Here is a 24,608-nt window from a genome sequence, read left to right on the forward strand (position 1 = left end):
ATGTGAGGTCACACTGTGTGTGTGAGGTCACAGTGTGTGTGAGGTCACAGTGTGTGTGAGGTCACAGCGTGTGTGTGAGGTCACAGCGTGTGAGTTCAAAACGTGTGTGTGAGGTCACAGTGTGTGGGTGAGATCACTGTGTGTGTGTGTGAGGTCACAGCGTGTGTGTGTGTGAGGTCACAGCGTGTGTTTGTGAGGTCACAGCGTGTGTGAGGTCATAGCGTGTGTGTGTAAGGTGACACTGTGAGTGAAGTCACACTGGAATTTTGCAGAGATGCCCCCCAACATATTCTTTCAAAATACTTATTTTTGCATGTATTTACTCTGTGTGTGTGTGTGTGCGTGTGTGCGTGTGTGTGCGTGTGTGTGTGCATATGCCATGGCACACGTGTAGAGAACAAGGACAATTGTGGTCGCTGTATTTTCCCCCGTTTACCACACAGATGCTGGGAATGGGCTTCAGGTCAGCAGCTTGTCGCCCTTACCCGGTGAGCCAGCTCCCTTTCCCCATATTCAGACCTGTCCTAACACAACTCCAGGACAGGAAGGAAGTCAGGACAGGTGGGTGAGAGCTGGGACGGCCTCAGGCCTCAGGCTCCATGTTTCTCCTGTGCTGAGGAGAAGCCTGGGCTAGGATTACTACTGGGAGGCAGAAAGGAGTGGGGGCCAGCCCCTTCCTCTGAGGTCCTAATTCCTCTGGGTCAGCGTGCAGCTGTGCCCAGGAGGATGAAGAAGACATGCTGCACAGCAGAGCTGAGAGCATGGCACTCTGGGACATGGCTCCTCACATGAAGGGCCCGCCACACAGCCTTGCAGGTGTCATTCCTGTTGCACACACCGGGTGCCAGTAAAGCAGCGGACCTGGAGTAGCAGGGGTGACGGCATACCCTGGGATGGAGCATGTCACCGTAGATGGATCACTAAGTGGGGCCAGGGCTCATCACCAAGGCCTCCTTCCCTGATGCCAACTCTGGTGTTCAGTATGTTATGAGAAAGTTTATCTCTAAGGAGGCTCACTGACAGGAAACGGTGGCCACTGTCTACGACACACAGGATCACAGGATGACCTGTCCAAGGCCACAAATGGCAGAGATGGTTTGATCTGAGGTTGTGTCCTTCCTAACCCTCTGGGAGCTAGTGCACGCTCTCTCTCTCTCTCTCTCTCTCTCTCTCTCTCTCTCTCTCTCTCTCTCTGTGTGTGTGTGTGTGTGTGTGTCTGTTTCTCTCTCTCTCTGTATGCGTGTGTTTCTCTCTCTCTGTATGTGTCTGTTTCTCTCTCTGTGTGTGTGTCTGTTTCTCTCTCTCTGTATGTGTCTGTTTCTCTCTCTCTGTATGTGTCTGTTTCTCTCTCTCTGTATGTGTCTGTTTCTCTCTCTCTGTATGTGTCTGTTTCTCTCTCTCTGTATGTGTCTGTTTCTCTCTCTCTCTCTCTGTGTCTGTTTCTCTCTATATATATATGTGTCTGTTTCTCTCTCTGTATGTGTGTCTGTTTCTCTCTCTCTCTGTGTGTCTGTTTCTCTCTCTCTCTGTATGTGTCTGTTTCTCTCTCTGTGTGTGTCTGTTTCTCTCTCTCTCTGTATGTGTCTGTTTCTCTCTCTGTATGTGTCTGTTTCTCTCTGTGTGTGTGTCTGTTTCTCTCTCTCTCTCTGTATGTGTGTCTGTTTCTCTCTCTCTCTGTGTGTCTGTTTCTCTCTCTCTCTGTATGTGTCTGTTTCTCTCTCTGTGTGTGTCTGTTTCTCTCTCTCTCTCTCTGTATGTGTCTGTTTCTCTCTCTGTATGTGTCTGTTTCTCTGTGTGTGTGTGTCTGTTTCTCTCTCTCTCTCTGTATGTGTCTGTTTCTCTGTGTGTGTGTGTCTGTTTCTCTCTCTCTCTCTGTATGTGTGTGTTTCTTCTCTTTCTCTTTCTAACCCTCCCTCCCTTCCTTACCCCTCCCCATCTCTCTGACCCCTGGAAGCACTCTCAAGCAGACTCTTGGGGTTTGTTGATAGATAGGGCCTGTTCCTGGCACCTCTTAGAGAAGGAATTCTTGTAGCTTCGGACAGAAGCACTTCCAAATTCGGGGATTAAGGAAGATTATAAAAGGGCCCACAGAAAGGGGCTAACCTCATTTCCTCAGATGACTAAGCCATGCTTGGCAGTGTAAGGGCAGATTTGACTCCATGGATGATGAACACCTCTATGGGGGGGGGGCATACACCTGTCTGTAGGTGTCCCTGAAGAGATTTAAACATTTTGCTGGCATTTCCCTGGATCCTAAATCATCAATCCTATTCCTCCTGGCTCTCAGTGCATGCTCAGAGCAGGGAGCCTCTCTGGACTCCTGTTCCTGCTGTAGTCACAAACTCCTAGTAATGGGGCAGCAAGCTAAAATAAGAGCAGAGAGCCCCAGGCAGGGCCGGCTGTTGGCTTTGGCTGGGAGGGTGCTGGCCTGGCTGCTATTTGCCTGACAGCTGTAGCCTGATAAGTGGGTTTCATACACAATGCTAGGTAGGCCCTGGGCCATCCCCTGTGTGTGTCCTTTGGGCTCTGACCTCGGGGGGAAATGCGTCCCCCTCCCCCATCCCCTTCTCCATGGCTTCCCCTGAGTCTGCAAGATCACTTAGAAACCGGGAGGTTTTTTCCTTTGGGGACAACAACTGGATTGTGGGACTTGAGTGTGTTTTGATGAATTACTTCCAGGCTTCTGGCTGTTTGCAGAACAACACTCCCAGCTGCAGGACAAGGCAAGGCTTAGTTCCTCCCTCCAGTCCATCCTGGTCCTCCCCCCACCCCACCCCCAGGCTGAGAGGCACCAGCCCAGAGGGCAGCCCTTGCTGGCGTGGCTCTCAAGAGGGCGTGGCTCAGTGGAGAGAGCAGAACACGGGTTTCCTTGGCTTTGCCTCTTTAGCTGTCCAACCTTGGGCAACGTCGTCAACCATAGCAAGCCTGATTCATCTTTTGTCAGGACAGGGGTTCAGATCCCGCCTCTGCGTGCCTTATAGTGTGTCAAGAGCAAAACATGCAGTGCTGACCAGTCTGTGTATGTGTGTGCGTGTGTGAGTTGTGTGCCTGTGTGCACATGGGTGCATATGGAGACTGGGGCTCAGTCTTGAAGATTGTTACTCAGATGCCCGCCCACCTATTTTTGATTAATTAATGCACTCAGAGTGTGTGCGAGGGCCCATGTGTGGCGCTCGGAAGACAACTTGTGTGGGTTGGCTGTCTCCACCCACCGTGTGGGTACCGGGGATCAAAGCCACCAGGCTTGGCGATAAGCACCTTTACCTGCTGAGCTGCCTCACTGGGCCCACCTTGCCTTCTGTGACGGGGCTTTCCTCTGGAGTGGGACACTCATTTAGCCTAGGCTGGCTGGCCAGAGAGCCCACGGGCCTGTTTGTCTCCGCTTCCCCAGAACTGGGGCTGTGAGTGTGTGTGTCTTGCTCAGCTGTTTACACCGGTCCTGGAGAGGAAACTTGGGTCCTTGTGACTGTGCAGCAAACATTACCTATGGGGCCGTCTCCCCAGCCCTGATACATGTCTTAAGTGCCCAAGCAAGGCAGTGGTGGCACACGCCTTTAACCCCAACACTAGGGAGGCAGATCTCTGAGTTCACGGCCAGCTTGGCCTACGAAGTGAGGTTTAGGGCAGACAGGGCTACACAGAGAAATCTCGTCTCGAAAACAAAACAGTAAAAGTAAGTGCCCAGACTTGTTGTGGCTCTCCGGACTGTCAGGGACAGTGCCAGCAGGAAACACCGCTGGGACACCAACCTTTGCATGTCTTTCATGACATTTCTCTTATTACCAAAGTGGCTGCAGCACAACTTAAAAGCAAGCTCACACTTGCCTTCCTTGTAGGCTCTTGAGGGGAGGAATGATGGTTGACTTGTGCAGTTTATCATGGGGAGGGCCGTTAAGTCTATGTCCACTGTACATCATCACCTCTCACTTCCTCCTGGACGTTTCTGGTCCCCCCTGTGGCGGTTAATTTTGATGGTCAACTTGATTGGATTGAAGAGTGCCTAAGAAGTCAGCAAATCACATTTCTGGGTGCGTGGCAGTGTCTGGAATGGTTCACAAAGCAGGGAAGAGCCACCCTGAATGGAGTGGCTCCGTCGAGCGGGTTAGGGGTGCAGACAGGATCAAAGGGGAAATGGAGAAAGCCTTGACCCCTTCTGCTCACTTCCGGCTCCACTCTGTGAGCCCTTCTCTGAGGTTCCTGTCACCACAGACTGACAGTTCTGACACCCTGAACCCAAAGAGAACTCTTCTTAGAGTCTTTGTTTGCTCGGGTGTTTTGTCACATCAACGGAAAGGTGACAGACATACTCCTCTTCTATGACACCACAGACAGGCTTCATCTTCAGGCTCCGATCAGCAGCATGGCCTCCTCCTGACCCCTGCGTTTCCCAGCTGTCCCAGCTCCCTCCTCCGCATGGCTGCCCTCACTGGGAAGCTGCCTGTGTCTCTCCTTCCCTGTCTTCCCCCCTCACACATGCCTGACCCCACATGAAATGGCACCTGCCCACCACTGCTGCCCGGTGTGACCCACGCTGCTGCTCCTGGGGCTCACCCAGGGGACATCCAGTGACAGTCTAGTTGTTTGGTGTGAGGGTGACACTTTTCCTTCAGCTCCCGGGCTCCAACCATGTGCGACTGATTGCTCCCACGTCCCAGACAGGCACCAAGGAAGCTGAGTGAGCGTGGCATCCACCCGGGCAGGGCCACCACACGGTCCACGCCATTCTCCTTTTACGTGGTCTGTGGTTTGCGTTTGCTCACCAGGCTCGGTTCTCCATGTGGTGAGGTGGGACCGTTGGGGGGGCGGTCTATTGGGAGGTCCCTAGGTCTCAGCAGGAGCCTGAGCCCTGCAGCCAAGGGTGGAGGTGCCCGTTCTTAATCCTGGCACTCGGGGAGGCAGAAACAGGTGGATCTCTGAGCTCAAGTCCCCATCTCTCTTACCCGCATCTGCCATGAGGTTCCGAGTAGAGAAGAGCTGTTGCATTGTTCCTGACCTCCCAGAGCTGGGTCAAATGAAGCACTCTGCTTTACTATGCTATCCAGCCTTCGACATTTCATTAGAGCCATGGAAAATGGCCAGAGGGGTACACCACCGCGGAGAGCACTTTTTGACAAGCCAAGACAATGTTAAATCTATGAAATATTGGGATACGATTAAGACTAAGCCCAAGTGTAGGGTAGGAGGTCTGGCGTTGTTCCTGTGGGTGTCTTGGGTCGGAAAAGGCTTGTCCATGTTAAAGATGGTTAGCTGCCAAGCGAGCAGGCCCGTGAGGAAGGCCAGGAAAGGCCCTCTGTTTTCCTGCTATGGAACAGGTATTTCCTCCACGACTGACACAGTGTCCCCAGCCCTGGGCCTTCAAGTGGTGTTTACAAGCATAGCTCCTTGGCAAGAACTATGCGCCAAGGAGACGGGAGATTTTAGCCAGGGTTTCAATCAGTTACCAAACAGCTCTCAGCTCCTTCCTGTCTAGAGAAGGCTGGGCAGGGAGAGAGAGGTGTCTTCAGGGGACAGACAGCAAAGCCAACATCTGGAATGGGAGCAGGAGGCTGTCCAGGTGCAGCAGGAGCACCCAGGTCACCCACCCCGGGACATGGAGGTGGCAGAGGCCACTGTTGTGGCTGCGGGAGCATGCAGGGTGCCTCCTTCCCTTGCAGCTTCCTGCTTGCCCCAAGCCTCCCCGTCTCCCAAGGGTGGGGGACAAGAGCAGGGACCGCTGGGCCGTGGAGGCGTCCCAGGGCTGTGACTTACATTTCTTCTGCAGAATGCTCTGTCTGGCCCTGATGAACGCCAGGATGTCAGAATCGGTCTGGCTGTCCCCAGTGAGAGGGATGGATGACAGTGGCCTTTCGGGGACACTGAAGAGATACATGAGTCTCATGTCACAAGTCACTACATGTTATACCTGAATGTTGCCTCTCCAAACTGACTTCCTACCTTGCTTAGTTTTGTTTTTTAAACGTTAAAACATGAGCCTGTCTCTCTGTATGTCTGCCTGTGTGTGTGTGTGTGTGTGTGTGTGTGTGTGTGTGTGTGTGTAGTCAGAGGATAACTGGTGGCAGATGTTTCTCTCCTACCATGAATTCTGGGGATCAAACTCAGTCCATCACGTGTGTGTAGCATGTGCTACACCTGCTTTTCTGTCTCGGGTCACTTGGTTTTTGTCTGCTCTCCTGCTCTCCACTCCCTCTATGTGAAGGCCTCAACAATTCTTCCACTGTGCCCAAATTCCCCTTCATATCACTCCCGGAATAGAGTTCAAACCCCGCCCCATGGCCTCCTGGGTCCCCAGTGCTCTGACTGGTTTCTTCCTGCTTCTTCAATAAACTGATTCCTTCCAGTCTTCTGGTCTTCGCTCCAGCTGCTTCCTCTCCCTGTTATGCCCCTGCCCATCTCCCTACAGCCAAACAGTTCTAGGCCCAAGACTGGCAAAGCCAGGGGAGCTCTCTACACCAGGGAAGGAGGAGGGGAGGGGCCTGTATCCCTCTCTTTACCAGGAGAATTCCTGGAAATTTCACACAACTCTTCTGTTTACAAATTACTTTGGCCTTGTGGCTGCAAAGGGTGCTGGGAAATGTAGTTTATTAACAGCAGCACTTTGGCTAAATACGGTTGTGATCTGAACAAGTAGCGATACACCCTGTCAGCAGTGTGTCAGTAGAGGGGAGACATCATCAGGGTGTCAAATCTATGTGGAGTGACGAAGGAGAGTAAGTTAGTCTAGGATGAGACAATAAGAAGGTGAAGGTAGGTGACAAGTTACCCTAATCAGGGCCCCGGCCTCCTGGGGACGCTAGTCAGCTCTCTTTGGCAGGGGCCAGCGGGCTCTGGCAGAACTGCCCTAACTGGCAGACCAGGTTGGCCTTAAACTCTAAGACACACCTGCCTCTGTCCCCCAAGTGCTGGGACTAGAGGTGTGTGCCACCACACCTGGTGAATCTTCTACATACACCAGGAGATGGGAGCCTCAAAGCTCTGAGGGAAATTCCTCCAGTTCTGAGAGCAGAATGCAAGAGAAGATCTGGGGGGACCTCCCAGGCACCAGGGCAGGGGTCAGCCCCAGGTTCTGCCTACAGCAATTGGACAAGGGGCCCCTCAGGTGGTTGGGGATGCAGACTTTAGGGCTCACTGCGCCACTGCAGGGACTGTCACAGTATTGGGGGAGGTACATACCTGTCTTGCAGCTGGGTCCTGGAGTCACTGGGCCCTTGGCTGTACTGACTGGGGCATGGGGAGGGAAGGATTCTTCTGGAAAGCCTATCACTGCAAAACCAAAACAACAAAAGCCAGAAGTCACGGGGAAGTGCGTAGGAGAGACTCGGGGTGTGCATCCTCTCCACGTTCATATGTTAAAGCCCTAATTCCCGGAGCGATGGCATGGCATCTGGAGGTGGGCCTTGGGGAGGTGACTGCATAGATGAGACCCAGCCCTCATAATGGGACTCGTGCCCTTGTGAGAGGGAGACAGCCTAGAGCACTGTCTAGACACCACAGGAAGGAGGGGTCTACACACTGGGAAGGGGGCCACCAGCAAGACCTATATCTCTGTGATACGGTGTCCACAGGGTGAACCTAGCCCTAAAGTGGTGGAGATGGCACCTTTGAGTGGTCAAAAGGTCATGGGACAAAATCCTCAAGGCAGGGATTAGCAATTTTACAAAAGAAAAACGAATGCTTCCTGACCCTGACCCTGGGAGGGGACGGGCCCTTACCAGACATCCGGACTGCCAACTACATCTTCAGCTTCCCAGCCTTGAGAACTGAGACAAACAGAGAAGAAAGCGTGTGGAGCGTGTTCCAGCAGGTGGAGGGTTACCTGGCATATGCAAGCTCCTGGGTGTGGCCCAGGACCAGAAAAACCAACCACAACCAACCCAACCGACCGGTGAGCCACTCAGACGCCGGCAGTTTGTCACAGCCACCGGAGAAGACTGGACTGACAGACTGACCCCCGACACCCAATCCCTGACTATCCTGGATAGTTACATGGCGATGGCAAAGTGTCCCTGGCCGAAAGAAGATGGACAGCACACAAGGTCTGCAATGATCGCAGCTGTCGTTTATGGACGGTGTCGACAACCAGGCAATCAGGCAGTGCTCTGTGACATCGTGCCCCTTCGTGCTGTCACCTTCAGCAGCCTGGGGTGTTAGACCTTCAGGGGCATGGGCTCAGAAAGGAATTTCAGGACTAATGAAGCTATGAGGCAGAGGTGGAGTTAATAGATGTATTAGCCAAAGGCTTGCATACACCCATGAGGTGTGGGCTTCTCCACACGCGGCAATCCTTAACTCTCCGCTGGACCAAGCTCCCAGCAGAAGGGAGGGAGGAGTGATAATGTGAGCAAAGGGGTCAAGACTAGGATGGGGAAAGTCACAGAAACAGCTGACCCGAGCTAGTGGGAGCTCACTGACTCCAGACTGACAGCTGGGGAACCTGCTTAGGACCAAACTAGGCCCCCTGAATGCAGGTGACAGTGGGTGGCTTGGGCAGTTTGTAGGGCCACTGGCAGTGGAACCAGGATCTAGCCCTAGTGCACGAACTGGCTTTTTTGGAGCCAGTATCCTATAGGCTTAGCCTAGACACGGGGTGGGGAGAGGGGGGCAGGCAGGAAGGGAGTTGGTCCTGCCTCGGTGTGGTGATGGGATAGACTTGGATGACTTCCCACGGGAGGCTGTACCCTCTCTGAGGAGCAAAAGGAGGGCTGGGAGAGAAGGGGGAGCAGGGGGAGAAACTGAAATTAGTATGTTTAAGAAAAAAGAGGCGTGGGCTTCTCTAAGAAGAGTCTCAGAGAGTAAGACACGTCAGGTGTGGGCACCAGGCTCCCTCAAGGGAGAGGCACACCGGACCATCTCAGCAGACACCATATATCTTTCTGAGACGCGAGATTACGGGGTGGCTCCAGACAGTCCTCGGGTGACACTATAACCTGATAGGTGCTACCAGAGCCACTAGGGCTGCTCCAGGGACTTAGGACATGTCCTTTCCCCGTTTCTGTCAGGAGTGCTAGACAACGAACGGCAGGCTTGTAGCTGGTGGGGGGTGGGGGGTGGTGGGGGGGGTGGGGGGAGGGCCTTAAGCAGCTGGTTGGTAACTGCGCTGGCCAGCCTCCTGCTCTCTGCTGGCAAGCTACTTCAGATGCATTCTGCAGTGTGGACTTCTTTCCGCTGTCATGTCCCTACATTTTCCCATTTTTTTTTTTTCCCATCGTGTCTCAATTTAGCCCCTGCTGTGATCTGGATGGGAAATGTCCCTCCCTCCCAGGGGCGCTGGTGTTAATAGCTTGGCTGCCAGCTTTGGTGGGGAGTCTGGATCCTGAGAGCCCTGCCCACATCTACGGGTCAATCCTCTGATAGATTCTTGATTTGATGACAGACATTATCGATACACAGTGGTTCTGGGTTGGAGGAAGTAGGCCGCTGGCGGGGGGTGGGGGTGGTTGGGGGAACACAGCTTTGGTTTCCAGACCCTTCCTGTCTGTTTCTGCTTCCAATGCTTTCACAAGGTCTGCATGTCCTCTCCTCCTAGGATCTGTGGCCACACCCCCGTCCAATGCAATGGATGCAGCGCACCTCAGACCTAAACCCCGAGAACCTGGGTCAAGATAAACCTTCCTTCCATCAAGTTGCTTTTCTCACAGGCATTTTGTCACAGCATGGACAATTCGAACATAAAGCCCCCTAGCGGTCAGAGAGGACGCCATCACGCCTGTCTTAGAGATGAGAGCAGAGATGGAGAGGTTAAATAGCAGAGCCTGAAGTGTGCACATCTCCTAGGCGCCTGTGTCAGTACAGCCGTCGGTAGTGACCAGCCCCTGCTGGCGCTCCAGAGAGTCACTTTTTCATCTTCCCTTGGCCACACTGCTGCCCCGGATGGTCCCTGAAGACCACTGTATGCTCACCACGGGAGGAGCCGCACCTGGCAGCTCACAAGATGTGTTAGGCCCGCTTAGCCTCACTGCCTGGTGTGTGCTCCTTGCCCTTGGCTGCGAGAACCCTACATTCCTCCTGTGGTCTCCATTCCTCGTGTCCCTCTAGGTGACACTACAATATGCTCTCTTACACGGACTCCGGACCCTCTTCTGTACTTTGGGATGGTCCCGTGAAGAGCGGTGTCAGAGGCAAATGGGACTTAAGAAGTCACGAGGTCAGAACCTTCATTTTACAGCTGGGGACACTCAGGCTGGGAGGCAGGCCAGGGTGACAGACAGGTGGGATTTGTAGCAAGTGTGCTGCCATCTACCCAAGCTTTTGCTTAGGCCTACAGCTTGCTTTCCCATAAATGAGTTTGGCTAGCTGCCTAGAACCAAACTTTTGTTCTCCTACCTCAGACATGATGACAGGACGGACCCCTTCCCATGAGGCTGCCTCCACAGGCTCCCGACCATGAGTCAAATAAGCAGGAAGGGAAGCCAGAGAATGTCAAACCCTACTCACACCCCCACACTCATCCCCTAGCAATCTAAAGTTTCTCTGTGGAAGCCCAGGGAAGGGAAAGGAGCTGTGCTGGGTTTGACTTGGGCTGCTGCAGGACCAGAGACAGCCACAAGGTGGCAGACTCTGCACATTTTTCTTGGGAGAAAGGTGCCTCAAGGGTGGTTGGAGGGAGCCCTGGGAAGGGAAGGAGTGGTCCCCAGTCCCCGCCCCCCCCCCCCCCCGCAGGTGCCACCTTCACAGCAGGCCACGGGCAGTTAGGAGGCAGTAGTGAATCCGAGGGAATGGCCGCTGGCTCTCCAACGGTCCTTTCACACCATGCTTTTCCAGTTTATCTTTCTGCACAGGCCAGGGCAAGTTCACAGATGCCAGGCTGCTGGGGGTCAGGAGTGAGCAGCAGCATGAAATGGACCGCCGGGGAGCAGGGCAGAAGGATGTGGCCACACCACACAGACAGAGGCGGACAGCGGCTCCTGTAGAGGCCAGCTGCCTGGTCTGTTCCCTCATGCGGCCCAGACACGAGGAGGGCACAGTGTGAAGTTTGGAGGTGGCACTGGGTCCCTTGGAACTGGAGTTACAGGAGTGATGATCCCATCACAGGTGTCTGTGACAACCCGGCGTGGCTGCTGGGATCTGAGCTCCAGTCCCAGGACAGCGCAGTAAGTGCTTTTAACTGTGCAGCCATCTCTCCAGTCCAACAGTACCCTTAAACATTTTAATAAAGCCCAATTTACTATATTTTCTTTCATGAATTTACTGATTTTTTAAGGAAACCTTCAGACATCCAAACAAAACACTCCACCAGTTGTTGGCCTGTGGTGAGTGGTGGGCACTGTTTTCCGGAAGCCGAGTGCCAGGCATGCCTCTGGGAGGCCTGGTGGAATGTCACCAGAAGTAGTGTGTCTGATATATGGAGATTTTTGTTTTCTAGATAAGATTTATTTTTTAAGTCAAAATGTTTATTTTTAATTGTGTGTGTGTGTGTGTGTGTGTGTGTGTGTGTGTGTGTGTGTGTGCCCAGAGAAGCCAGAACGTGGGCTCCCCTGGTGCTGGAGTTACAGGTGTGGCTGTGAAAGGTCTGGCGTGGGTTAGAGAAGGAATCCCAGGTCCCTCTGCAAGAGCGGCAGATGCTCTTAATGGCTGAGCTGTCTCTCCAGTCCTAAGAGTCTGGAGCTTTAGATACTGCTAGAAGCCTTGCAAAGACAGTGCAGGCAGTCACCCCCCCGCCCCCGCGTCCCTTTCCGTGGCAGCTGGCACGGTCCTGCACTTCCCCAGCTGGATCTACTCTAACTCCAGTGCACACCCTCCATGCCTCGCCTCTTTCAGCTGCAGCAGGGCCACCCAGGGCACTGTGTCGCCTGGGTCTGCACTGTCTCCCCTAGGCTCCACGACTCCAAGACTCTGCTTTTTATGACCGTGTCACTTTGGTGCTACACTGGCCAGGCATTTTGTAGAATGTGCCTTGGCTGGGATTTGTGTGACATTTCCCTCAGGCTTCTCCTGGCACTACCTAGCATTTTAAAGAAATGTATGTGTGCATGTGTGTGTATGCACATGTACCTGTGTGCACTTGTGCATATGTGTATGTGTGTGTATGCATCTGACATATTACTTTTATTTATTATTTTAATATATATTATTATTTTGTCTGAGTGTTTTGCCTGAGTATATGAAAATTCACTGCATGCATGTGTGTTGTCCTTGGAGATCAGAGGAGGCATCAGATGCCCTTGACTAGAGTTCCAGATGGTTGAGAGCGGTTATGTGAGTGCTGGGAACCAAACCTGGGTCCTCTATAAGAGCAGTGTGTGCTCTTAAGCTCTGAGACATCACTGCTGTTTCCTGGTAGGTTGGTGCCCTTTGACACAAAGGTTTGATGGCCCTGGATGGCAGAGATGGGTGCCTCACTCACTCACCCTGCCCCCTCCTGTGGCCTGGCAGGGGTGGGTGGCAGGGGGTGCCAATCAGAGACGGCCACCGTGTTCAATGACTAGTGTGACACCAGAGCATGGTGTGCAGAGACATGCAGTCCCAGTGGGAGCTGGTGCTGTAGGCACTTGCAACTCATGCAGCCATGCCGGAGGCTGCCCACATCTTGCCCATGTATCTCTGGAATCTTTCTAGGACAAGGGATGCTAATACTCTTGTTACAACTCCCTGGCTCCTGGTGGATTGACTGCTAGCTACGCCTCCCTAAGGACTCCTCCCAAACCATGCCCCTCCTGCCCACACCAGCCTCTTCTTCCTCCTCAGCTGTCAGGGACAGGGCTCACACGGTTGGACCAGTTTTCTTCTGTTAAGTGGTGGTAGGTGCACTGAGTGGGAGTATAGAGGCGTGTGCACTCAAGGGAGCTTAAAGCCACAAGCCCTGGGGGGCTAAAACTAATTAAACAGCAAAGTCAGTCCATTCTCCCACACCATGAGAGCCTTTTCCTGGATGCCCTGACTTAGCTCATGGTTCTGTGCTGACCTTTTCTTGGAGAGAAGCTGTGGCTCGTCCTGCTGGGGAACTGGCTTCGGGCCCTCCTGGGGATTCATGGCTGGGGAGTTTACCTGTTGGCTCAAGAAGACATTTTGTAAGTTAGCTTAAGTCCATGGTATAATGTTCCCCATGTAACTCTTGTCCTCTGTCCCCTAGCTGTGGGTCTGGAACTGGCTAGGCAAGTGCTCCGAAACTGAGCTGCACCCTGCATCTTTGATGTAGTTCTTTAAAACACTGTTCTTTGAGAATCTTTATTATATGTATGTGAATTTGGGTCGGGTCCCCGGGAGCTGGAATTATAGGCAGTTGTGGGTGCTGGGAACCCAACTCTAGTCCTTTGGAAGAATAGGAAGTGCTCTTAGCCACTAAGCCATTTCTCCAGACTGTTGATGTCATTCTTAAGCGGGAAAGCTTATTGTAGAGGTCACGATGTACGTGACAAAAAATAGACATAGTTACAACTACAGATTTGTTCACTGAAGACATTATAAGTAAGGTCTAGTGTGTTTTCTATGCCCCAGGCCTCCAAATGGAGCATATATTATTTTTTTTCAGGTGGAAAGAGAAGAGTATGATGTCAATCAGCAATTATCAGGAAAACCTTCCTGGGTGTGTTTCTCCTTGTCCCTAAGTCCTCTTATGGAGTCAAAGAACACTTCCGGAGCACTGACCTCTGCATATCTCCATGACCCTGGAGAACAAGGCTGAAGGTAGTGATGGCTCTGAGTTTCCCATAACACCCCAGGAGCCCCCCACAACACCCCAGGAGCCCCCGACAACACCCCAGGAGCCTCCCACAACACCTCAGGAGCCTCCCACCACACCCCAGGGGCCTCCCACCACACCCCAGGAACCTCCCACCACACCCCAGGAGCCTCCAACCACACCCCAGGAGCCTCCCACAACACCCCAGGAGCCTCACACAGCACCCCAGAAGCCTCCAACCACACCCCAGGAACCTCCCAAACACCCCAGGAGCCTCCAACCACACCCCAGGAGCCTCCAACCACACCCCAGGAGCCTCCCACAACACCCCAGGAGCCCCCCCACCACACCCCAGGAGCCTCCCACAACACCCCAGGAGCCTCCCACAACACCCCAGGAGCCTCCAACCACACCCCAGGGGCCTCCAACCACACCCCAGGAGCCCCCCACCACACCCCAGGAGCCTTCAACCACACCCCAGGAGCCTCCCACAACACCCCAGGAGCCTCCCACAATATCCCAGGAGCCTCACACAGCACCCCAGAAGCCTCCAACCACACCCCAGGAACCTCCCAAACACCCCAGGAGCCTCCCACAACACCCCAGGAGCCTCCAACCACACCCCAGGAGCCTCCCACAACACCCCAGGAGCCTCCAACCACACCCCAGGGGCCTCCAACCACACCCCAGGAGCCCCCCACCACACCCCAGGAGCCTTCAACCACACCCCAGGAGCCTCCCACCACACCCCAGGAGCCTCACACAGCACCCCAGGAGCCTCCCACAATATCCCAGGAGCCTCCCACAATATCCCAGGAGCCTCCCACAGCACCCCAGGGGCCTCCAACCACACCCCAGGAGCCTCCCACAACACCCCAGGAGCCTCCCACAATATCCCAGGAGCCTCCCACAGCACCCCAGGGGCCTCCAACCACACCCCAGGAGCCTCCCACAATATCCCAGGAGCCTCACACAGCACCCCAGAAGCCTCCAACCACACCCCAGGGGCCTCCCACCGCACCCCAGGAGCTTCCCACAACACCCCAGGGGCCTCCCACAGGACCCCAGGAGCCTCCAACCACACCCCAGGGGCCTCCCACCACACCCCAGGAGCTTCCCACAACACCCCAGGGGCCTCCCACAGGACCCCAGGAGCCTCCCACCACACCCCAGGAGCCTCCCACCACACCCCAGGAGCCTCCCACCACACCCCAGAAGCCTCCAACCACACCCCAGGAACCTCCCAAACACCCCAGGGGCCCCCCACAACACCCCAGGAGCCTCCCACCACACCCAGGAGCCTCCAACCACACCCCAGGGGCATCCCACAACACCCCAGGGGACTCCCACCACACCCCAGGAGCCTCCAACCACACCCCAGGAGCCTCCAACCACACCCCAGGAGCCTTCCAGAACACCCTGTGAGCATCCCAGAACACATTCTGAGCCTCCCTGAAGATCATGTGAACCTCCCAGAACACCCCTCATGTCTCCTAGAATACCCTGCAAGCCTTCCAGAACACCCCATGAGTCTCACGGAACACCCCGTGAGTCTCCCTGGACCTGTGGGCATGGCGAGCCTGCAAGGAGCTGCAGCCAGGCTGCTCCCATCGGCTTCCTGACACTCTGCGAAGGCATCACACAGGCATCCTCTCCCTTGTTCCGCTTCAGTCCACCTAGGAGACGTTTATAGGGTGGGCTATGAAACTACCCACAGCTGAGTGGCATCGGCTTCCCTGTGGCAAGGTATCTGCGATCTCTGCTGTCGCCATCTGGCCTCTTTTGTTTCAGGGACAACACCGTAGGTGGCAGGAGGCACATCTGAGCACCTTGGCGGCACTGGCTTTCACAGTCTATGTAACTCACGAGCAATGGGAATCTGCTAGCCTTGTCAGATGTGACCCTCGTCAAGTCCAGTGCTAAACACCCTTGGGCACCTGCTGAAGGCCTCACTCCCAGACGAACTCACTAGGAACAGTTTTGGACCCAGAGTGCCAACAGAGGCCAGGGTCGTTGTGGACATGCATCTCCCCTAACTTCTACCTGAGATTAATGGATGGCAGCAATGGCCCCTGTGACTTTGTTACCAACCAAAACCACACACATTGTTATATCATCATGGCTGGTGCAGAGACTGAAATACTGTGTTCATTGTGACTCTGAAATTATGGTAAATGCTGACAATACTTCATTGATAACCATATGTAGCTACAAAAGGATATTTTACTACATAGCTTTCTTTTAAAATTATTTTGATAGCTGTATTTCAGACTTTAGTTTTATTTTCCCATGTATTTTAATGAACTATTTTTTATAGTACTGTCACATGGTCTGGTAATGTAGAAATTTATTATTTTTGATTTTTAATTCATTTATAAACTTATTCATTGGTGTGTGTGTGTGTGTGTGTGTGTTTGTGTGTGTGTGTGTGTGTCTACAACTTCTGGGAATGAGTTTTCTCCACACACTAAGTGGGTTCCAGATCATCCGCCATATCATCCCCCATTTACTATCATGCCACATACATGTACTACATGTAAGTCTAGGTTGCACACATGAGAAACACATGCGGTGTTTATCTTCCCAAGTTTCCCCTATTGAGCAATTATCTCCAACTCCACCCATCTTCCTACAAAGGGGATGCTGTCATGGCCGACTAGAACTCTCTGCATACACAACACCTTTTGTCTTCTCATTGTTGATGGACACCTACACTGGCTATTGTGAACAGAACAGCTAAGAGAAAGGTGTGCACATATTTCTGTTGTATGCTTAGGCTCCTTCGGGTACACATCCAGGCATAGCTGTTCTAGTTTCTGTCTGTTGAGGAACTGTAATACTGATTTCCATAATAGATGAAAAAATTCTTTTTGAGATGAGGTCTTACCTGTGCGTGGCCTAGACTGGTCTTGAACTCACAATTTTCTTGCCTCTGCCTTCTAAGTGCTGTGTCAGCAGTAGTAATGTGCTGGTCAGTGCTTGTCTGGGTGTTCTGGGTCAGACACCTTTTCTGCCCTGCGGTTCCATTGCCCTTAAAGTGAGGGGTGAGCCTGGGAGAGACTCTCCCAGGGTGATGTGAAGCTCTGACCTCCTCACTTCCACCCTAGCATATGCAAGGGTTGCACAGGGCAAAGAAGAAGCTGAGATTTCTACTGATGTATTTTAACCGTTATTTTAGCCTTCACAACATCAGAGACTTTCTAGGGCTTTGTCTGGGAAATATGCAAAAATTACCTACAGATACGTCTTCAGTGAAGATCCAGAAGCCTCCTAAATATTCAAGAACAGACTGACTAAAGTGTCTAAAGTATATTCACGTGATGGAACAGTGACAGTTGGGAAGGACACTACAGAATTAGGGTATGAAAATGCAGTCATCCCAAACAGCTAAAAACACAAGGCCAACCAGGACACTTGAAGACCAATAGGATGTAGCTGGGTAGTAGGATGCTTGGCCAGCATGCCTGAGATTCTGGGCTTCAGTCCTGGTACCACAGCCCTAAACCAACCAACCCCCGCCCCCTGCCGCACACACGCGCTCACGTGCACACACACACACACACACACACACACACACGCATACACGCACACACACCCATCCAAATGGTAAAAACACCATGCTCGGTGCTGTATGGGGGGGATAAGCATGCAAGTTGTCATAAGTCAGCCTGTTAATACTGGTTCTCCCTATGTGGTGAAATAAAAGTGATTTCTACTTTCTTTGTGTTTTCTAAAATTTCTAGAACCAATACGCAAGTGTGTGTGGCTCTGTCATAAGAGAAGGATCAGGTGGGTATGGTGGCACACGCCATTAATTCCAGCACTGGGGAGGCAGAAGCAGGAAGGCCTTTGAGTTCAAAGCCAGCCTGGTCTTCACAGAGAGACACGGCCTCAAAGAAAGAAAGAACAAACTATCAGGGAAGGGAAGAAAGAGAATGAATGTCAAATGACACCTCCACATATCTTAGATGACGCAATGGAGATACAATCACTGTTCTGGAGTCGTCTCCCACCGGTCAGGCCATGGAGGCCCTGGAGGAGACACTGGCTCCTGACCGTGTGTCCCTGCCACTTGGTTTCCTGGGCCAGGCCCAGCGCTCATAGGTCTGAAGTTTGAAGCCCTCACTTCCCCGTCTCCCGGAAGCCACCATCTGTGCATGACTGGTGTTCCCGCAGCACACCTGTAGATTGCTGGCCTCCTCGGCCCACCAGACTTGGAACTCCTTCTGCAGCTTCATCTTGGCTTTGTCCATGAGCAGCTGTAGATGTTCAATCTCCACCTTGAGGGCTTTCAGGCGCGTGAACGTCGCTTTGTACCTACAGTGGGACCAGAGAAGTCACCAGCACAGGAAGGGGCTGTAAATGAAGCAGGCCTCAGAAGCCTGGCAGAGCTGCCCTGGTGCTCAGCGGGGGACCAAGAGGGGTCTGCCAAGACTAGAACACGACACCGGGTGTTGAACCCAGCAGAAAGATCAAAGTGGGTCATTTTTTGGTCAGCAGGCACTTGGGGAATCTTCCCCAAGAAAGAGAGCTCCCTTTCATTGGGCATGCACTCAGGACAAGTGTGGCGGTTATCTTCACTGTCAGCTTGGCTAGATTCTGAGTCACCTAGGAGGCACACCTCTGTCGGTACCCAGAGGGTGTTTCCAGAGAGGTTTCACTGAGCAGAGCTGGTGGACCCTGAATACTGGCAGCATCAGCACCAACACATGGACTGAATGGAACAAGAAGACTGGGCAAACTGAGCGCCAGCAACCATCTCTGAGTAAGCAGCAGCCTCGTGTGCCTGCCCATGCCTTCTTCCCTTAGACTGTGAGCACAAATAAACTCCTCCTTCCTTGAGCTGTGTTTTCTACTGCTTTTCATGGCAATGGAGAGAGCACTAACACATCGAGGGGCAGATGACAACTAAGGAAAATACTAATGTGGGTGACAGCACACAGGTGTGGGTCACGCTTCAGCCTTTGCTGGGAAGCTGTGAGGGAGTGCAGTGCCAGGTGCTGGCATTGCCAGTGTGCGTGCGTGCGCGTGTGTGCGTGTGTGCGTGTGTGGCTGTGAGCATGTGTGTGCCTTCATTTGCACGTATGCATGTGTGCATGTGTGTTTGCCTGTGTGTGTGCACGTGTGCCTGTGTTCATGTGTATGTGCCTGCATGTGTGTGTACATGTAAGTCTCTGTGCATGCGTGCGTGCATGCGCGTGCGTGTATGTGACCATGTGCCTGTGTGTGTGTGTCATCATGTGCCTGTGTGTGCATGAGCATTTATGTGTGACTTCATTTGCATGCCTGTGTGCTTGTGTGTGCATGTGTTCATGTGTATGTGCCTGCATGTGTGTGTACATGTATGCCTCTGTGTACGTGCACGTGTGTGCTCGCATGCATGTGTGTGCATGTGCATTGTGCGTGTGCATGTGTGCTTTTGCATGTGCTGGGAAGCTGTTGCAGTGATGCCATCAGTAGCTCGTGGCAGGAAGGTGACTTGTTCAGGACCTCCGGATCCCAGCTGTGGCATGGAGAATAAAGGAATGAATGACCATGACTGGGGAAATATCATCACACTGTAAGGAAAATCACTTTGGGCCCAGGGTAAGCTTTGGTGAAGCACACCATGGTTCCTCCAGAGCAGTGGTTCTCACCCTTCCTAACACTGCGACCCTGTAACACAGCTCTTCATGCTGTGGTGACCCCCAACCATAAAACTATTTTGTTGCTACGTCAGAACTGCAATTTTGCTACTGTTATGAATTGTAATGTAAATATCTGATGTGCGGGACATCTGATACGTGTCACACCCCACAGGATGAGAACCACTGCTCTAAATAGCCGTGGCCATTTGGACAGGGTGCTTCCCTACTGTTTGAGGTTCCAGGCTGGACCCATTTCCTAAGAGGAAGTTGGAGGTAGTCCTGGAGGCCCAAGGGGGTTGGGGTCAGAATGCATGTGACAACAAACACTAACAAAGGACAGCTCACCTAGTCTTTTCCTCCTCCAGCTGTGATCGAAGTTTCTCTTCCTGGAGGTCAGGCATGGAGGGTGTGCCAGCATTCTCTGAGATTCCTGGAGGAGGAAGATGCCAGTGGGTTATAGAAAGGCACAAGGACAAATGTGATGGGGCCAGTAACAGAGTTCAAGGGCATCCAAAGACACAGGGGTCCCGGGAGTTCCTTCCGGAGCCTCTGGGTGGCAGCCTGAGCTTGGCTTCCGTCACTGGAGGGGATCCTTCTGCCTCCCATCTTCTTCCCGGCACCCATGAGCTCTGGGGTCCATATGGAAGAGGCAATTGCATTTCCACACTGGGGAAAGAACCCTTTCTAGACCAAGAAGAGGGCGTGGCTCTGCCCGCCTTCCTGTGCCTGCCCCAGCCGGCTGCTCCAGGATCAGAACCTTAGCCCTTGTCCTCCACCTCCATATGAGGCGGAGGTTTTCAGGCTGACTGAGGTGATATGAATCTGATCCTCTGTGACCAGAGATAGAACCTAGGGCCTAGGGGAGGCTGACTCCTCTGTATGGGAACCTGTCTGTAGCTGTAGCTGGGGAGCCCCAGGCACCCTCCTAGCCCATCCGCTAAACCTCTGAGTGGTGTCTTGGTGATAACCATTGGGCAATGCTTCTTAGTCAACGCAGAGGTATCACAAAGCCAGGGAAGTGAAGGCCTCACCTACCTTCCCAGCTCCACCCATCCTCCAGCCCATTCCATCTCTGCCACGGCCCAGAGGGAAGGTACCAAGCCTCCCCCCCCCCAATAGTGAAGGCCCTGTCACAGAATGAAGGCCTCCCCCACCCCCAATCCTGCTCTCCCAGCCACTCCCCACAGCCCCTGTTCCCTAGTCTACGGGCTTCCTGAACAAGATCAGATTTAACCCTGATGGCAATTATTTGAGGAAGCATCATTCCTGTATTACTCCTGAGACTTAAGGAGGCTAATCTGCTGAATCCTGGGGCTAACTTCCAGATCCTGGGTGCAGATTCCCATTTATGTGGGTGCCAGGGTCCTGAATTCATGTGTGTGGGAAGTGTGTGTGTGTGTGTGTGTCTTGGCATCCATTTATGGAGTCCATTCTCTCCTTCCACTTCCAACCAGGTTCCTGTGTCACAGGTTTCACCCACTGAGCCACCTTGTCAACCCAACATCCCTGGGGAACGATCATTTGCTTTCTGCACAGTCATGCAGTGCCCCGCAGTTCAATGCTGTATAGGAGAACATATTTCGCTGGCCCCAGCAATTTCCACTGGTTCTGAGCAGAGACCGTCCCCACTAATGTCCCCCTTCATCTCCACCTGGCTTTTTGGAGCAGCGCAGAACGTCTTTTCTATTCGGAGGGCCCTTTAAATATGAAACACCACACAACATGAGACTGGAGTCTCTGGCGGGCTTACTTGTCCATTTCCTTGAGTGGAGGTCCAGGGACCTTGATACTGCCCAATTATCTCATTTCAAAATCAGAGACCTTGTGTAACAGTCCATCCAGCGTGAGAGGTGCAGGGTGGAGAGGGGCTCCTTCCAGCTTTTAAATATACAATTTCAGGCCGGGGACGGCTCAGTGTGTAAAGTGCTTGCCATGAAAGCAGGAGGACCTGAGTTTGAATCCCCAGAGGCACAGCAAGCTGGTGCAGTGGCGTGCATCCTGGGGTAGGATGCAAGCTGAAGGTGGGTGAGTTGCTGGAGGCCCACTGTCCAGCAGGCCTGCCCTCCACAGCATCAAATGACAAAAAAAGGGGCCCTGCCCCTGATCAAGGTAGAAGGCAAGTTCGCTTCCAACCTCTGCCTCCATGTGTGTGCCGTGGCGTGCATCCCACACCAGCATCACACACACCAGGTGCGTGTTCTCAGTTGGACAGGGAGGCTGAGGCAGAAGAATTAAAAACTTGAGGCCATCCTAGGCTGCATAGCTGGGTTATAGGAGACCCTGGTTCACACAAAACCACCCTCCAGAAACCCCAAGTAACTCAGTCTATTTCTGTAGCAGGAGAGTTACTAATGCGGGCCATTTATTGAATGCCTCTCTCTGAAATGTCCCGACAAGTTCACTAGGCACATGGTCCTCCATACACCCCCAACTCCTTAGAGTAACCATGCATGGAAGGCACTAGCAACTCCCTGCAGTTAGACTTCATGTCTAGGGTGTCCATGAACAACACAGATAATAATGGCAGCTAGGAATGGGCAAAGCAGAGGTGTGAATGGAGGAAGATGTCCACACCAGCTCTCTCCACCATGGCCTGTGTGGCCCTCTGTTAAGCGCGTGGCCCCTCCTCTGGACTTCATTGACGAATGCTCACACATGCTAAATGGCTACTAGTCTGTCTTTTATCTTTGCAGAACCAATTACCCTTCCTTCCTTGTGCTAGGTGAGCAGGCATCTTCTGTCAACCCAGCTGAAGATGGCACCGTCATGCTGTAGGAACATTTTATCAGCCTTAAGAGGCTGAATGCTGGTCTTAATTTCCCATGATCCTCCCTGACCTCCAAGTCACAGGCACTTTAGCTGTGGGAAGTAGGGCCTTCCTGTTCCCTGCGTCTTTTCCCTGGAGCCTTGTTTAGAGGCTGCTACAGGACGCACTGGATTCCCTGTTTATTTGAAGGGGATTCAGTCCCACTAAGCACTCATGGTCCTTCTGCAGGGGTCAGGCTCCTGCCTCACTCCACGGTATGTGGGGGCTTCTGTGGGTACACCTCAGGTGTGTGTGTGTGTGTGTGTGTGTGTGTGTGTGTGTGTGATGTCCAGGGGATCATTCTGAATGTGTCCGACACGAGAACGAAAGGCTTATGTCAGCTATTGCTGGTCCAGTCCTTGAGTCCAGGCCAATGTGTGCCACCTCCTTCATCATCAGCACCACAGCGGGTTCTACTGTTTTACTGAGTGAGTGGACCAAGGATCAGCATGGCTAGGGGAAGTGCGCAATGCCCCGGGGCTACCCAGGAGCTTGGTTCTCCCGTCACTTGCTCAACGAGCGCTCATGTAGAGTGTGCATGCACACACGCCATGGTGTGTGTGTGTGAAAGTCAGAGGACAACTTTGTAGAGTCGGTTGGTTCTCTCAGCTCGTCAGACTTGCACAGCAACTGTGTGCCATTACTAGTCTGTAAGAAATGTTTCTTCAGTGTTGACTGTGGCCCGCCCTATTCCAGAAGGGTTAGTTCTAGTGATGGAGATGAACCTCAGTCAACGACAACAAAATTAGGTCTGCAGCATAATACAGTAGGCTGGGAGGCCACGCTGGACAGAAATCCAGAGTGCATGGAGTGATGTCGTGGGTGACCTCTTGGAGGAGGGGGTGACAGAGCAGAGACCCGCAGAAATTAGGGGACTGAGGAGCACGGGAAAGAGTCACACGAGCCTGTTTGGCGCCTTTGAGGAGCAACAAGAACTGTACACTGGACGCCATGTTAAGGACGCTGGCGTTGAGCTGCATGGGAGCTGAGGGGAGCACAGTGGGGGGGGGGCTTGATTTTGTCCTTCACAGCTCATCTGAGACAGAGTTGTTCTGCAGTGAAGAGCTGCTAATGGAGGGATGGTGCCAGGGTTCTCCAAACTTGATGAAAAGGTCTGGGAAAGCAGGGACCCCGGGCAGCTGGGGTGAAGGCACAGCATCCCTGAGACACAAGCTACACACATAGTCCTAGATGGGCTTGAGGCCAAAGGTGATGTTTGCTTTGTAGACTGCATTGTGACCCACCAGGAGCCAGGAGCCAGCCCCTGTGAAGAGAAAGCCTGGGCTGGGGCGTCAAATGGAGGCAAGTGAAAACACAGGGGGGCAGAGGGGGGAGAAAAGGGACACTTGGGCTTGCAAGCCTTTGTTCCCACGGGGACCCTGGCCATGGACAGAACCCCAGTCACCTGGCAGGCGGTCTGGGGGAGCCTTTCTTTCAAAGACAGAGTGCAGGCTGGACAGTAGCACAGGAGGGTTAGCCCTGAGAGGCCTGTGAGGTCACAATAATGAGCAGCCAGCTCCAAGACAATACAGAAGGACAAGAAGAAAGGGTTTCGCTTTACCCTGGTGGCTGTCTATCTGGATGTCACACAGGGAGGAAGCCCTAAACAGCCGAGTAGCAAACCAGGAAGCCAGAGGGTGGGGTTACCCAATCCTTCCATTGCTGGGATGCCAGCCATGATGGGAGCTCTTCTGCTTGAGCTGGTTCTGATGGGGAGGCCTCCAGCTCCCATCTCCACGACCCCTGCATGCTACACAGTTATCTGATGCCCGGACTGCACAACATCTCATTTGTCTGCTTCGGTGGCTCCGACCGGGGTGCTCGCTGAAATCACTTATGGAGATTGTCAGCACAGCGGCAGCTGGGCCCCGATCCAGACATGCTGAGTTTGGATTTGTCAGCATGTCCCCTGGAGGTCCCCATGCCAACCCTTGTTGAGGAACCGGCTAAGGCTTCTAGTCCTTTTCACTGCAAGCCCCTCACCTGTACAGGAGTTCTGGAGGCGAACAGGCTTGCACGAGGGATGGTGTGAGGGGGACTGTGTCCTCACGGCCCCAGCCGGCCCTGCAGATACTGAGGGCCACTGTGATGAAGCTCAGGGATTTGCAGCAATGGACACACAGGCTCTGTGAGGTCAGAGCTGCTTGACCGGGGCCTTCATTTGGGAATCTGTGTAATGCTATCCACTTGTGGCTGTAACTGTGACTCACGGGAGTCATCTCAGGAAGTCTTCACAACTCCTGTTCCAGATGGGACTCGGCCTTGAGGAGGGGTGTGGTATCCTTGGGGATGCTGCTCATGAGCAGAGCTGGGCTGGGAACCCGGCTCCGTCTAGTCTCAAAGCTGGGGTTGTAAGCAATTCCAGTGATGAAGGGAGCCACGGGCAGCTCCCTCACATCTGTACTGACTCACCCTAAGTGGGCGAGGGTGGTGCCTTTGGCCATGGATGACTTTCAGATCTGCAGCAGGACCAAAAGGAAGCCTTAGTCTCTTCCCGGGGCCTGGCTTGTAAAGACTCCTTTACTAACCAAAGTACAACAGCCTGTGTGTGCTGAGCTCC

At 53.2% G+C, this 24,608-nt stretch overlaps 1 protein-coding gene across 1 annotated transcript in view; it reads right to left on the reverse strand.

Moving 5' to 3' along the window:
* Positions 1-24,608, reverse strand: part of LOC127236505 (kinesin-like protein KIF6) — a 76,209-nt gene that overhangs the window by 2,580 nt on the left and 49,021 nt on the right. The window contains exons 4-9 of the mRNA XM_051204193.1: positions 19,588-19,672; positions 17,797-17,932; positions 12,899-12,981; positions 7,710-7,757; positions 7,171-7,260; positions 5,749-5,855 (exon numbers count right to left, since the gene is read on the reverse strand). Of these exons, the coding sequence (XP_051060150.1) occupies positions 5,749-5,855; positions 7,171-7,260; positions 7,710-7,757; positions 12,899-12,981; positions 17,797-17,932; positions 19,588-19,672 (549 nt within the window). The remainder of the gene's footprint in view (positions 1-5,748; positions 5,856-7,170; positions 7,261-7,709; positions 7,758-12,898; positions 12,982-17,796; positions 17,933-19,587; positions 19,673-24,608) is intronic.

This window comes from Phodopus roborovskii, unplaced genomic scaffold (assembly GCF_943737965.1).
Source record: "Phodopus roborovskii unplaced genomic scaffold, PHOROB, whole genome shotgun sequence".
NCBI classification, from domain to species: domain Eukaryota; kingdom Metazoa; phylum Chordata; class Mammalia; order Rodentia; family Cricetidae; genus Phodopus; species Phodopus roborovskii.